Source organism: Papio anubis, chromosome 4 (assembly GCF_008728515.1).
Source record: "Papio anubis isolate 15944 chromosome 4, Panubis1.0, whole genome shotgun sequence".
NCBI classification, from domain to species: Eukaryota; Metazoa; Chordata; class Mammalia; order Primates; family Cercopithecidae; genus Papio; species Papio anubis.
This window is the reverse complement of record NC_044979.1, coordinates 136,244,408-136,259,124: the sequence shown is the minus strand read 5'-3', so window position 1 is coordinate 136,259,124 and position 14,717 is coordinate 136,244,408. Positions and strand designations below refer to the sequence as shown.

Sequence of the window (14,717 nt, the reverse complement as noted above, 5' to 3'; positions counted from 1 at the left end):
GAGGCAGGAGAATCTTTTTTTTTTTTTTTTTGAGATGGAGTCTCGCTCTGTCGCCCAGGCTGGAGTACAGTGGCCGGATCTCAGCTCACTGCAAGCTCCGCCTCCCAGGTTTACGCCATTGGGCAGGAGAATCTTTTAAACCCAGGAGATGGAGGTTGCAGTGAGCCAAGATCACACCACTGCACTCCAGTATGGGCGACATGAACGAAATTTCATATTAAAAAACAAAACAAACGCCGGGCGCGGTGGCTCAAGCCTGTAATCCCAGCACCTTTGGAGGCCGAGATGGGCGGATCACGAGGTCAGGAGATCGAGACCTTCCTGGCTAACACGGTGAAACCCCGTCTCTACTAAAATACAAAAAAAATTAGCCGGGCGAGGTGGCGGGCGCCTGTAGTCCCAGCTACTCGGGAGGCTGAGGCAGGAGAATGGCGTAAACCCGGGAGGCGGAGCTTGCAGTGAGCTGAGATCCGGCCACTGCACTCCAGCCTGGGTGACAGAGTGAGACTCCGTCTCAAAAAAAAAAGAAAAGAAAAGAAAACAAAACAAAACAAAACATTCCCCCACACACAATTTGGAGTCGGGGAACTGTGGACTTCCAGTCAGCCGCAGCTCTGCTTCTTTTACGCTCTGTGAACCTGAATACGTCACTTGCCTTCTGAGCCTCAGTTGCTCATCCATAAAATGGTGGTAATAAAACCTATCTCCCAGGGTTGCTAGGAAGCCTTAAATAAGGTGATTTACGAAAGTGCCTGGCATGTAGGTAAATGGAAACCAGAAAACACACCCTCTCCCTGCTTGGATGAAATCCAGTGGGGCGAGGACAGAGACTACTGCGTGTGGTCTCTCCAGGGCTTTGCATTCCCAGCTCAGTGCAGCCTTTGATCCTGCAGCAGAACCTGAGCTGGATAAGGTCCCAACACAGGGCTGATGGATCCAAGTCCTCTCTGCCTCTGCTGCCCTGCCATGGGGAGTGGGGTGTTCCCAAATGAATGTGACCTCCTCAAGGGTACATCATGTATTGGACACCAACTTAGCGGCAACACCCTTGAATAGGGGTTGTCTCCATACCAACCATGAAAGGAAAGGTAGGACTATTGGCCTCATTTTTTTTTTTTAGACAGAGTCTCGCTCTGTCACCCAGGCTGGAGTGCAGTGGTGTAATCTCCGCTCACTGCAATCTTCACCTCCCAGGTTCACGCCATTCTCCTGCCTCAGCCTCCCTAGTAGCTGGGACTACAGGTGCCCGCCACCACACTCGGCTAATTTTTTGTATTTTCAGTAGACACAGGGGTTTCACCGTGTTAGCCAGGATGGTCTCGATCTCCTGACCTCATGATCCGCCCACCTTGGCCTCCCCAAGTGCTGGGATTATAGGTGTGAGCCACCATGGCTTCGTTTTTATAGATAAGGAAGCAGGTTCAGAGAGGGTAGGCAACTAGCCTGAAGTCACACAGCCAGCAAGGGGCAGAGATGGGGTGGAGGAACTAGCTCTGGGCAACTCTAAGTCCAGAGTTCCTTCCACTAGATGGCATGGCCTCTCTGGATCCCCTCTGCCCAATTCTCCATGGTGGGCACCTACTGGATATTCAGGAAGGACTTCAATGAAAGGCTGGTGGAGACCCATGCGGGATCCTCAGTTTCTCCATTTACAAAGTGATGCAGTTGGCCCCGCTAGTGTCTAATGGCCCTTTTTACCCTGGCATTCAAGGCACTCGACTATGCTAATGGGATGCAAAATGGGCTTTGAACTGTACCCCAAATCTCAGCCTACCCTAGTGCTACTGAGGGGTGACCTCTGCTGTGCCCAGCTTCACAGTGGAAAGCACCCTTTGGGACACATTTCCCGAGACCCCCTGGAGGTCAGGAGCTGTTCAGGAGTCCTGGTGCTGGGGGCCTGGTCTCCCCCTAAAAGGCTGTCAGGGTAGGGCATGGTGGCTCACGCCTGTAATCCCAGCACTTTGGGAGACCAAGGTGGGCAGATCACTTGAGGTCAGGAGTTCGAGACCAGCCTGGCCAACATGGAGAAACCCTGTCTCTACTAAAAATACAAAAATTAGCTGGGCATGGTGGTGGGTGCCTGCAGTCCCAGCTACTTGGGAGACTGAGGCAGGAGAATGGCTTGAACCCAGGAGGCGGAAGTTGCAGTGAGCCGAGATGGCACCACTGCACTCCAACTTGGGCAACAGAGCAAGACTATGTCTCAAAAAAAAAAAAAAAAAAAAAAAAAAAGTTGGCAGAACTCTGCTAGTGCTGGCCTTCAGGGCCCTGGGGGTTTTCCTGGGCAGCCACCATGTAGAACCGTCTGGCAGGAGGGTTGGAGGGGGCGGTCCCTCCCGGCTGGGGAGGCTGCTGGTGCCCACTCACACTGGATATACCAGGCCCTCCAGATGGCGTTGTTCAGGCGGATCTTGTCCCTGCAGAGCAGCTTGAGGCCTTTGAAATTCTTCCACTTGGGAGACACCAGCTTGCCACTGTCAAAGGGGAGAGGAGTGAGGTTAGGGAGATCCGGTGCTGCCGCAGAGGCTGGTCCCCACATTCCCCATGCACTTGGCATCCATCTATGGTTGGCATTCGAGGGGACCCTCCAAATCTGGCCCCCCCAACCCAACCTGCCTGAAATTCCTACCTGGAGAGTCAGACCTTCAAAATCCCCTTCCAGACTCCCACCAGTGGCCCCTGTGTTCCCTGGGGAGACCTGTTTGTCAGTCTACTACAGAACAAAAGCCACACTGAAACCTGTGGATCAGCTCGGCCCTGGGAACAGCGATGTCCAGTGGCCTCACAGGTGTGTCTTGGAGCCTGCCTGGGGACAGTGCTCAAGCCCATTTCTTACTTAAGAGAATAAGAAATGACCTTCCTGGGCTGGGCATGGTGGCTCATGCCTGTCATCCCAGAACTTTGGGAGGCCAAGGAGGGTGGATTGCCTGAGGTCAGGAGTTCGAGACCAGCCTAGTCTAACATAGTGAAACCCTGTCTCTACTAAAAGTACAAAATTAGCTGGGTGTGGTGGCGCACACCTGTAATCCCAGCTACTCAGGAGGCTGAGGCAGGATAATTGCTTGAGCCTGGGAGGCGGAGGTTGCAGTGAGCCAAGTTTGCACCACACTCCAGCCTGGGCAACAAGAGTGAAATTCCGTCTCAAAAAAAAAAAAAAAAAAAAAGAACTTCTTGAAAGTCAGGGAGGAAAGGGGCCGGTCCGAGGTCACTCAAGCCTCCTTAGGCACAGGAGAGGCAAAGGGGATGGCCATGGTTTGCCTGGTAGAGAGGGAGCCTCTGTGTTTTGTTTTGTTTTGTTTTTAGGACGGAGTCTCAGTCTGTCATCCAGGCTGGAGTGCAGTGGTGGGATCTCAGCTCACTGCCACCTCCGTCTCCCGGATTCAAACAATTCTCGTGTCTCAGCCTCCTGAGTAGCTGGGATTACAGGTGTGTGCCGCCATGTTTGGCTAATTTTTTTTGGTATTTTTAGTAAAGACGGGGTTTCACCATGTTGGCCAGGCTGGTCTCAAACTCCTGACCTCAAGTGATCTGCCCACCTTGGCCTCCCAAAGAGCTGGGATTACAGACGTGAGCCACCATGCCTGGTCGAGGGTGTCTCTTTATAGAGAGTGGCAGTCACTGCCTTCATCGTACGGTCCTTTTGGTGTCTGCCATGCCCAGATTCCCAGGATGGCAACCTGGACTCAGCGAGAACGTGTGCTCTTCTCAGGGCTCTGCAGAAGACAATGAACCAGCAGATCCCAAAGGAAGACAGCCAGGACTGAGGAATGGTATCCGTGGAGACAGAGCACCCTCACTCTAACCTTAGCTGTCCATCAAATCCACAGGGTGGGCTGGGTGCGGTAGCTCACGGCTGTAATCCCACCACTTCGGGAGGCCAAGGCGGGAGGATTGCTTGAGCCCAGGAGTTTGAGACTAGCCTGGGCAGCATAGCAAGACCCCATCTCTAAAAAATTTTTTTTAATTAGCCGGGGGTGGCGGCATGCGCCTGTAGTCCTAGCTACTAGGGAGGCAGAGGTCAGAGGATCTCTTCAGCCCAGGAGTTTGAGGCTACAGTGAGCTATGATCACGCCACTGCACTCCAGCCTGGGCAACAGAGCAAGATCCTGTCTTGAAGGAAAAAAAAAAAATCCACTGGATGGAAGAGTTTACACTGGTGAGGGTCCTGCTAGGCACAGGCCAAGTCTGCTGCCTCCAGGAAGCTGACCCAGGAGGCCAAGACATTCAGGATCTTAGACCCCCTGCCAGTCTCTCCCTCCCTCTCTCCTCTCCATCCACAAGCCAGGGCTGTGTACCAGTCCCCTCTAGCACACCTTTTTCTCCCTTGCTCAGATGAGAAGGCTGAGGCCCCAAGTCTTAGCCTTTTTTTTTTGAGATGGAGCCTCATTCTGCCGCCCAGGCTGGAGTGCCGTGGCATGATCTTGGCTCACTGCAACCTCCATGTCCCAGGTTCAAGTGATTCTAATGCCTCAGCCTCCTGAGTAGCTGGGATTATAGACATATGCCACGATGCCCAGCTCATTTTTCTATTTTTAGTAGAGACGGGGTTTCACCATGTTGGCCTGGTTGGTTTCGAACTCCTGACCTCAAGTGCCCCGCCCACCTTGGCCTCCCAAAGTGCTGGGATGACAGGCGTAAGCCACCGCGCCTGGCCCCCAAGGTTTAGTCTTTCAGAAAACCATGCCTGCTTCCTCCAGCGGTTTTTCCTGCATTCTGGGGGTGAAACATGGGTGGGAGCCAGTCTGACTCTGCAGCCTCTTTCCCCTTGAGTGCATTGGTCATTGGGCCCTCTCTCCTCCCTGGTCTCCAAGCTCCTGTGTTTGCTTTGGGGTGGGGGTGAGGGACTGCCCCCTCCCCACCAGGGACAACAGGCCTCATTACCCAAATAAGATACACAGCCCAGCTCCCTGGGCCACTGGCTGGCCCCCTCCCTCTGGGAATTAGATAAACACCATCTGTTTAGTAGGAAGACATGGGGGTGGGGGGTGGGGGGAGACTCTGCTACCTCCTGGGCCAGCTTCTTCTGTGGCACCTGGTGGGGGACTCCTGAGTCTGTGGTCCTTGTCAGTATCCCAGCAACCTCCCAGCCCATTCTGATCACCCCGTGTTGCACCCTCGACCTGCCTGCCTTCCCTCCCCCTTCCTTGCTAAGGTTATGATGTTCATGGCCCAGGCAGGGTTAGAGGAGATGTGACAGTGACAATATCCAAGCCCAGGAGGAAGAAAAGGAGTTGGGGCTATGAGAGAAGAGACTCGGCCTGGAGCAAGAGCCTAAAGCAGGGTTCAAGAACTTTTTACGACTGGCTGGATATGGCTCACACCTGTAATCCCAGCACTTTGGAAGGCCGAGGCAGGAGGACTGTAGGAGGCCAGGAGTTTGAGATCAGCCTGGGCAACATAGTGAGAGCCTGTTTCTACAGTTTAAAAGTTAGCTGGGGCCAGGTGCAGTGGCTCATGCCTATAATCCCCCCAGCACTTTGGGAGGCCGAGGTGGGTGGGTCACCTGAGGTCAGGAGTTCGAGATCAGCCTAGCCAACGTGGTGAAACTCCATCTCTACTAAAAATACAAAAAATCAGCCAGGCATAGTGGTGGCAGGCAGTTGTAATCCCAGCTACTCGGGAGGCTGAGGCAAGAAGAATTGCTTGAACCCAGGAGGTGGAGGTTGCAGTGAGCCAAGATGGTGCCATTGAACTCCAGCCTGGGCAACAGAGTGAGTCTCCATCTCAAAAATAAAAAATAAAATAAAATAAAAAAAAAGTTAGCCGGGCATGGTGGTGCACACCTCTAGTCCCAGCTACTCAGGAGGCTACAGTGGGAAGATCACTTGAGCCCAGGAGTTCAAGGTTGAAGTGAGCTGTAATCACGCCACTGCACTCCAGCCTGGGCAACAGAGTGAGAACCCGACTCATAAAAAAACAAACAACTTCTTATGACCAATAGAAAAGTCTGATGGGGAGCAGTGGCTCAGGTCTGTAATCTCAGCACTTTGGGAGGCTGAGGGGAGAGGATTGCTTGAACCCAGGAGTTCAGGACCAGCTGGGCAACACAGTGAGACCTCATCTCTATTTAAAACTATTAAAAGGGGCGGGTGTGATGGCACTTTGGGAGGCCGAGGAGGGCGAATCACCTGAGGTAAGGAGTTCAAGACCAGCCTGGCCAACATGGAGAAACCCTGTCTCTACTAAAAATACAAAAATTAGCCGGGCATGGTGGCACGTGCCTATAATCCCAACTACTCGGAAGGCTGAGGCAGGAGAACCACCTGAACCCGGGAGGCAGAGGTTGCAGTGAGCTGAGATCATGCCACTGCACTCCAGCCTGGGCGTCACAGCGAAACTCTGTCTCAACAACAAACAAACAGCAACAACAGCAAAAAAGACTATTAAAAGAAGAAAAGGGCTGGGCCCGGTGGCTCATGCCTGTAATCCCAGCACTTTGGGAGGCCGAGACGGGTGGATCACAAGGTCAGGAGTTCAAGACCAGCCTGGCCAACATGGTGAAACCCCATCTCTACCAAAAAACAAACAAATAAACAAACAAACAAAAATAGCCAGGCGTGGTGGCGGGCGCCTGTAATCCCAGCTGCTCGGGAGGCTGAGGCAGAGAATTGCTTAAACCCATGGGGTGCAGGTTGCAGTGAGCTCCGCGATAGCACCACTGCACTCCAGCCTGGGCGACACAGCGAGACTCTGTCTTGAAAAAAAAAAAAAAAAAAGAAAGAAAGAAAAAGGTAGGACGCAATGGCTCATACCTGTAATCCCAGCACTTTGGGAGGCCGAGGTGGGCAGATCACTTGAGGTCAGGAGTTCGAGACCAGCCTGGCCAACATGATGAAACCTTGTCTCTACTGAAAATAAAAAAATTAGCTGGGGATGGTGGCACATTCCTGTAATCTACTCTGGAGGCTGAGGCATGAGAACTGCTTGAACTCAGGAGACGGAGGTTGTGGTGAGCTGAGATCATGCCACTGCACTCCAGCCTGGGCAACAGAGTGAGACTCCGTCTCCAAAAATAAATAAATAAATAAACAAGAAGAAGGAGAAGACAACTCAGACTCAGAGAGAGAGAGTGGAGAAAACTCCAGGTTCAGCTGTCCACCGCCCACCTTTCAGGAATTCCTTTTAGACTGCCACCTAACCAGGTCCTGTTTGCTCCCCTGCACCCTCGAGGCCCCCTCTTCCTAAAGCTAGCCAGCTCTGACCATGAACAAGTGCTTCCTTGAAGCTTCTAGAAACTGCCTCCCTGGGGCTTCCACCCATGGAGCCACGGAACACGGCCTCCTCGATCCTCCCTCTGCCCACGCTACCCTGTGGAGGGTGAAACCCTGCCAGGCCTCTGCAGGCTGGTCTCTGGGTCAGGCTGGTCCCTGGTTCAGGCGGGTCCCTGGGTCAAGCTGGTCATTCTTCCCACCACCTTCTGAACTCTCTGCCTTACTGTCTCTTCCCATACAGTCCGTGCCCTGGGACACTCAATCTCTGTAATCTGCTCCTCTCCAGGGAACCCCTGAAACTGGGGGTCTTTGAAGATGAAAACACTGTCCCAGTTCAAGCCTTAGGGCTTTTCCTCTACGAAATGCGGAAATCTAGAAGCTCTCCTGGTACTGAGCCAACCCTCCATCTCCCTCCATCTCCCTCCATCTCCCTCCATTTCCCTCCATCTCCCTCCCCCCTCCATCTCCCTCCCTCCCTCCATCTCGTTCCCTCCATCTCGTTCCCTCCATCTTCCTCCCTCCTCTATTTCCCTCCCTCCTTCCATCTCCCTCCCTCCCTTCCTTCCTCCCTCCCTCCCTCCATCTCCCTCCCTTCCTCCATCTCCCCCCTCCTCCATCTCCCTCCCTCCTCTATCTCCCTCCCTCCCTTCCTTCCTTCCTCCCTCCCTCCATCTCCTTCCATCTCCCTCCATCTCCTTCCCTCCTCCATCTCCCTTCCTCCCTCCACCTCCCTCCCTCCCTTCCTTCCCTCCTTCCTTCCTTCCTTCCTTCCTCCCTCCCTTCCAACAAGGTCTCACTCTATCTCTATGAGTGGAGTGCAGTGGCACGATCATGTCTCACTGGAGCCTCAACCTCCTGGGCTGAAGTGATCCTCCCACCTCAGCCTCCCCAGTAGCTGGGAATAGGAATGCGCCATCACACCTGGCTGATCAAAAAAATTTTTTTGGCCAGGCGTGGTGGCTCACGCCTGTAATCTCAGCACTTTGGGAGGGCAAGGCTGGCGGATCACCTGAGGTCAGGAGTTTGAGACCAGCCTGGCCAACTTGGTGAAATCTCTACTAAAAATACAAAAAATTAGCTGGATGTCGTGGGTGCGTGTAATCCCAGCTACTCAGGAGGCTGAGGCAGGAGATTCTCTTGAACTTGGAAGGCAGAGGTTGCAGTGAGCTGAGATCGCACCACTGCATTCCAGCCTGGGCAACAAGAGCAAGACTCCTCTCAAAAAAAAAAAAAAAAAAAAAATTTTTTTTTTTTTTTTTTTTTTTTTGGTGGAGACGGGTTCTCAGTATGTTGCCCAGGCTGGTCTCCAACTCCTGGGCTCAAGAAATCCTTGGATGAGAACCTTGGCCTCCTAAAGTGCTGGGCTTACAGGCAGGAGCCACTGTGCCCAGCCAGAGAGATTTACTGTTAATATATTAATATTTGGGTATTTGGGAAGAAAACACAGACTTCTCTACCCCAGCTATCCCTGACTGGGGTTAAATCAGCCTTGAGTCAGCCTCTTAGGGGGGCAGTTTTTTGGGCTGCGCGCTGTCCCTTACCTTGCCAGCTCCCCAGAACCTCTCCTCTTTGGTCACACATGGTCAGGAGTGGGGGTTGGAAGTGAGGCCCCCCCCAAGTAGACTGATGTGTAGTATATAATAAGAAGTCAAAGTTGGGGGTGGGTGGGGAATGGGAGACCCGCAGAAGGAGGAGTGCCGGCATTCGGTGTACCAGGACCTCAGATGCCCTGTCCCAGGCAGTCGCGTGACATTTGGGGAGGGAGGGAGAAGGGACGGGAATTTGAACTTTCCACACGGGTCCGGCGCCCTGGCCGATCGGGTTGCAACATGACCTGGGCCCGGGGCCAGAGCTTGTGGGCCAAGGTTACTCCGCCTCCAGCCAATGGGGTCGCAGCTAGGCGGCCGCGGTTGGGGGCAGGCAATACTCCCCCGACAGTCCCCACCCCAGCTCCCGCTCCCCCGCAGGGCGGCAGGTGCCGATCCGTAGCCAGCGGTTCTCAGAAGGGGAGGAGGCGCCGCGGAGGAAGAGGAATATTTGCACAGAGAAAAGATCAAGGCCGGCCGATCCCCCTTTCTCCCCTACGGGTTTTCGGTTGATAATTTATACTGGCCCCTCCGCTCCGGGGAACTTTGCTCCAGGGCACTGGGCCAGGCCTCGGGTTCGCGCCCTCCTCTGGGACGCGGGGCGTGGAGCGGAAGCGGGGCGCGGCCTGTGCGCTCTCTGAGGCGCTAAGCGGGGGTCCCAGGCAGCGACGGGCGCTCAGCCTAGTGTGGCGACGCGGGTAGGCGAACCCAGGCCTCCCGGACACCGGCGTAACCTCAGCGAGCTGCGCCTCTTGGACATTTCTGGGACATGCTCCTCCCGCCACCCTTGACATAGCAGATCAAGAAGAGGTGTCTCAGCAATTGCGGGGAGTTGGACGAGACAGTGGGCCAGTTTCAGTCCACTTTGGCTATGAACTGAGACAATCAGGGGAGCTGGGAGTATCTCAGGGTCCAGGAATAGGGCGGGCCTGGGCCGGGGCTGCTGGGGAGAAGGCCGAGGCCTGCAGGGGGTCGGGTGGAGTGGCTCCAGAGTGGAGAGTGGGGATGGGCGCGGGTGGCCTAGAGACCTGGGACTCCTGGCATTTTTGGAGGGACGGAGGGGCCGGGACCAGAGAAAGGGGACCAGCGGTCCAGGTAGAGGCGGGGCGCAGGCGGTCTGCGCCTCGGGGAAGAGGGGATGGGGGAGGAATGGGAATCAGAAAAGCGCGGGTCCGTCGGGGGCCAGCGGGCTGGGCGGCGATAGGAGGACCCCGGGGCTGGGAGAAAGGGGATGTTCAGGGCGTGACCAGAGCCTCCGGGAGCCGCAGGACCGGGTTCGGGTGGGGTGTTGAGTGCCCCAGCGCGCAGTCCTGCCCCAGACCCCCCAATCCCCATCTGGAGGCCGAGGCCGTCGGGGCCCCGAGCCACCCTCACCTGTAGGCCAGGCTCAAGCACTCGAAGAGGCGTGTGAGTGTGGGGTCGATACTGCGAGGCCCGAAGTCGGAGGGCCCCACGGACCCCTCCTGGTCGCGCCGCCGGGGCAGCGAGTCGCTGTGCGGCGACGACACCATGAAGTGACCGCTGTGGATGACCTGCGAGCGGAGCAAGCCGCCCGCGCTGCGCCGGAGACTCGGGTCCTCCGAGTCTGTGTCCGAGTCCGAGTCTGGGCTGGGACCGACCCGCGGGACCTGCAAGCCCGCGGCCAGACCTGCCAGCGCCCCGGCCATGGCTGTCGCCGCCGCCGTCACCGCCTGGTGCTGGCTCCGTGCAGCGCGGGGAACAGCTCGTGGCCAGCCCAGCCTCATTAACATAGCCCAGCCCCCGCCCCATAGGCCGCTCGGATGGGAGGGGCCTGGGACGGGGCGGGTCTTGTATTAGCATAGTCCTTGCGCCAGGTGAGAACCCGGTGCCCTAGAGCTCCGGCGGGTCGGCCCCATCTCCCTTCCCGTCTCTCCTTGGAATTCTAACAGAGCCTCCCCTAGTTTGCTCCAAAGGGATCTTAAGAAGGGTCAGGCCGGGCGCCAGGGCCCCATGCCTGTAATCCTAGCACTTTAGGAGGCCAAAGTGGGAGGATGGCTTGAGGTCAGAAGTTCGAGACCAGCCTGAGCAATATGGTAAGACCCCCTATCTCTACCAAAAAAATGCCAAAATTATCTGGGCATAGTGGAGAGAGCCTGTAATACCAGCTACTGGGGAGGCTAAGGTGGGAGGATCCCTTGATCTCAGGAGTTCGACAACATGGCAAAACCCTGTCTCTACAAAACATACAAAAATTATGGTGCAAAAAACAGGTGCAGGCATGGTGGCATGCACCTGTAGTCCCAGCTACTCGGAAGGCTGAAGTGGGAGGATCGCTTGAGACCAAGAGGTTGAGGCTGCAGTGAGCGGAGATCGCGCCATTGCACTCCAGCCTGGATGACAGAGAATCTGTTTCAACAACGAAAAGGTCCCCTATCACAACTGAGCCTGAAAGCGCCTCAGGACCTGGGGTTTGTGCTTTCAGGGGCACCCTCTTGTGAGGCCAGAGATCACCATCCCCCCTCACTTAACTCCTGCCCTCCACCTCCACCGCCCGACCCCATATTAGCTCCTCTGGGTCCTCCATACAGCTGGAAGCCCCCACCTCTCAGGGGCCTGATGTGGTAAACGCCAGGCAACGCCCCTGAAGGGCCTGGCCCGCAGGAGGTTGTTAATACCTCTAGTTAACATGGTGGCCTGACGCGGTGGCTCTCACCTGCAATCCCAGCACTTTGGGAGGCCAAGGTGGGTGGATCACTTGAGGCCAGGAGTTCGAGACCAACCTAGCCAACATGGCAAAACCCTGTCTCTGCAAAAAATACAAAAATTAGCCGGATGTGGTGGTTCGTGCTTGGCTTGTAATCCCAGCTACTGGTGGAAGAATCACATGAGCCCGAGAGGCGGAGGTTGCAGATCGCACCCTATTGCACTCTAGCCTGGGCGACAGAGTGAGACCCTATTTCAAAAAATAAAATAGGCTAGGTGCGGTGGCTCACGTCTGTAATCCCAGCACTTTGGGAGGCCTAGGTGGGTGGATCACGAGGTCAGGAGATTGAGACCATCCTGGCTAACACGGTGAAACCCCGTCTCTACTAAAAATACAAAAAATTAGCCGGGCGTGGTGGTGGGCGCCTGTAATCCCAGCTACTTGGGAGGCTGAGGCAGGAGAATGGTGTGAACCCGGGAGGCGGATCTTGCAGTGAGCCAAGATCCCGCCACTGCACTCCAGCCTGGGCTACAGAGCGAGACTCAGTCTCAAAAAAATAAAAATAAAAATAAATAAATAAATAAATAAATAAAATACTTAAGAAAAAAAATATATTTTTAAAAAATTGCGGCCGGGCGCGGTGGCTCAAGCCTGTAATCCCAGCACTTTGGGAGGCCGAGATGGGTGGATCATGAGGTCAGGAGATCGAGACCATCCTGGCTAACACGGTGAAACCCCGTCTCTACTAAAAAATACAAAAAACTAGCCGGGCAAAGTGGCGGATGCCTGTAGTCCCAGCTACTCGGGAGGCTGAGGCAGGAGAATGGCGTGAACCCGAGAGGAGGAGCTTGCAGTGAGCTGAGATCTGGCCACTGCACTCCAGCCTGGGTGACAGAGCAAGACTCCGTCTCAAAAAAAAAAAAAAAAAAATTGTGATCATTACTTCAGCTGCACAGAGACGCCCAAGGGGAGCCTCAAGGGACTGTTACTGGTGGGGGTGTGTGGCTCACTGGAAGGTGGACATCCCCCAGGCTGGCATCTACCCAGGAGCTCTGATCCCTTTCTCTCACTGACACTGAAGTCCAGCTTTTGTTCCTGCTTCTTTGTATTTTTATTTATTTATATATTTTACTTATTTATTTATTTTGAGATGGAGGCTCGCTCTGTCGCCCAGGCTGGAGTGCAATGGCATGTTCTTGGCTCACTGCAACCTCTGCCTCCCGGGTTCAAGCGATTCTCCTGCCTCAGCCTCCTGAGTAGTTGGGATTACAAGTGCGCGCCACCATGCCCAGCTAACTTTTTTTTTTTCTTTTGAGATGGAGTCTCGCTCTGTCACCCAGGCTGGAATGCAGCGGCACATCTCCGCTCACAGCAAGCTGCACCTCGTGGGTTCCCACCATTCTCCTTCCTCAGCCTCCCGAGTAGCTGGGACTACAGGAGCTCGCCACCACGCCTGGCTAATTTTTTTGCATTTTTAGTAGAGACGGGGTTTCACCGTGTTAGCCAGGATGGTCTCAATCTCCTGACCTCGTGATCCACCTGCCTCGGCCTCCCAATGCCCAGCTAATTTTTGTATTTTTAGTAGAGACGAGGTTTCGCCATGCTGGCCAGGGTGGTCTCAAACTCCTGACCTTAAAGTGATTCACCCACCTCGGACTCTCAAAGTGCTGGGATTACAGGCATGCGCCACCATGCCTGGCCTATTTATATATTTTTAGAGACAGGGCCTCACTCTGTCACCCAGGCTGGAGTGCAGAGGCACAGTCATAGCTCACTGCAGCCTCAAACTCCTTGGCCAAAGCGATCCTCCCACCTCAGCCTCCCCAGTAGCTGGGACTACAGGCTCATGCCAGCACACCTGGCTAACTTTTTTTTGTAGAGATGAAATCTGTTGCCCAACCTGGTCTCGAATTCTTGGCTTCAAGTGATCCTCCTGCTTCAGCCTCCCAAAGTTTTGGGATTACAAGGGTGAGCCACTGTACATGGCCTGTTTCTGCTTCTGAAGGCTCTTTTCTCACCTTAAGGACAGAAACCAGACTGAGGCATTCACACCGGACACCTCATTGGAGGCTTTAACAGCCTCAAAGATGGGTTCCGAGGCACAGGAGAGTAAAAACACGCCCAAGCATCTCAGGGGCAGTGGCAAAGCCCAGTCTAGTAGATTTCCAGACTTCTCCCCAAGGATGTCCCTACTGGGTTGGGGCAAGAGAGAGTTTCAGGCAGATGCTGAGCTCCGCTGGCTTTCCGACAGGTATCTTATGCGTGGTCATGTTAGGCAGCGGAGAGGAGGTGGTCACCCACGTGTTGCAGCCTTGGAAAAGGTTGACACACAGCACTTTTCTTCCAGCCCACGGGAGGATCACACAACACCCAGGATCACAATGGCAGTGCCCTGAGGGCCCAAGCCACCGGCTGTGGGAGGAAAGTGATTATCCGAGGCTGCTCACAGGCCAGCCCCTCCACCCACTTCCCTTGGCCGGGTATCTCCTGTCTCTGCCAAATGGTCATATCACATTCCCAGGAGCCCCAGCCGTTCTGCTCCTTCCTCCCTGCTGCCCTCTGTAGGATGTGCATTCTCTTTGCCCATCCCTGCCAGGTTAAGAAAGGGGGTTCTGATGCTCACCCCAGTCTCCCTCCTTTGGAGGGGCTCTGCGCTGCTTCAGAGAGCCATCTCCAAGTGGCCCCCACTTTGTTTTTGAGCCAGTCTCACTCTGTCACCCAGGCTGGAGTGAAGTGGCTTGATCTCGGCTCACAGCAACCTCCGCCTCCTGGGTTCAAGCGATTCTCTTGCCTCAGACTCCCAAGTAGCTGAGACTACAGGCTTGGACCACCATGCCCGACTAATTTTTGTATTTTTAGTGGAGATGGGGTTTCAGCATGTTGGCCAGGCTGGTCTCGATTTCCTGACCTCAAGTGATACACCTGCCTCAGCCTCCGAAAGTGCTGGGATTATAGGCGTGAGCCACCGTGGCCAGCTGTCAGGTGGCGGTTAACCGTCTTTTGAGGCCCTTGGTACACAGGCTGACAGGATCATCGCTTATCCCTGTGTGCCTGTCTGTCTCCTCCCCCACCCCCAACAGGCCACTGAGGCAAGACTGTGTCCTGACATCTCTGAATCCCCACCCCAGGTACCCAGAGACTTGGTGGATGCTTGAAGAAAGGGGCATGAGGCTAAGAGGAGCGGATGGGTGCTGTGGAGGGGGGGTGTTGGATAGGTTGGAGGCCCTCTCCTCTCGACTGGGGCCTCCTGGCTCC

The 14,717-nt window shown here is 54.9% G+C and overlaps 1 protein-coding gene across 4 annotated transcripts in view; it reads right to left on the bottom strand.

The window, feature by feature from the left end:
• Positions 1–14,717, bottom strand: part of MLXIPL (MLX interacting protein like) — a 54,278-nt gene that overhangs the window by 21,965 nt on the left and 17,596 nt on the right. The window contains exons 1-2 of one of the 4 annotated variants that reach the window (XM_021935740.2): positions 10,172–10,510; positions 2,368–2,474 (exon numbers count right to left, since the gene is read on the bottom strand). In XM_021935740.2, coding sequence (XP_021791432.2) covers positions 2,368–2,474; positions 10,172–10,464 — 400 coding nt within the window. In that variant the 5' untranslated portion in view covers positions 10,465–10,510. Of the gene's footprint in view, positions 1–2,367; positions 2,475–10,171; positions 10,511–14,717 lie in introns of those variants that run through there. The other 3 variants (XM_021935739.2, XM_021935741.2, XM_021935742.2) reach the window with 3 other exon arrangements.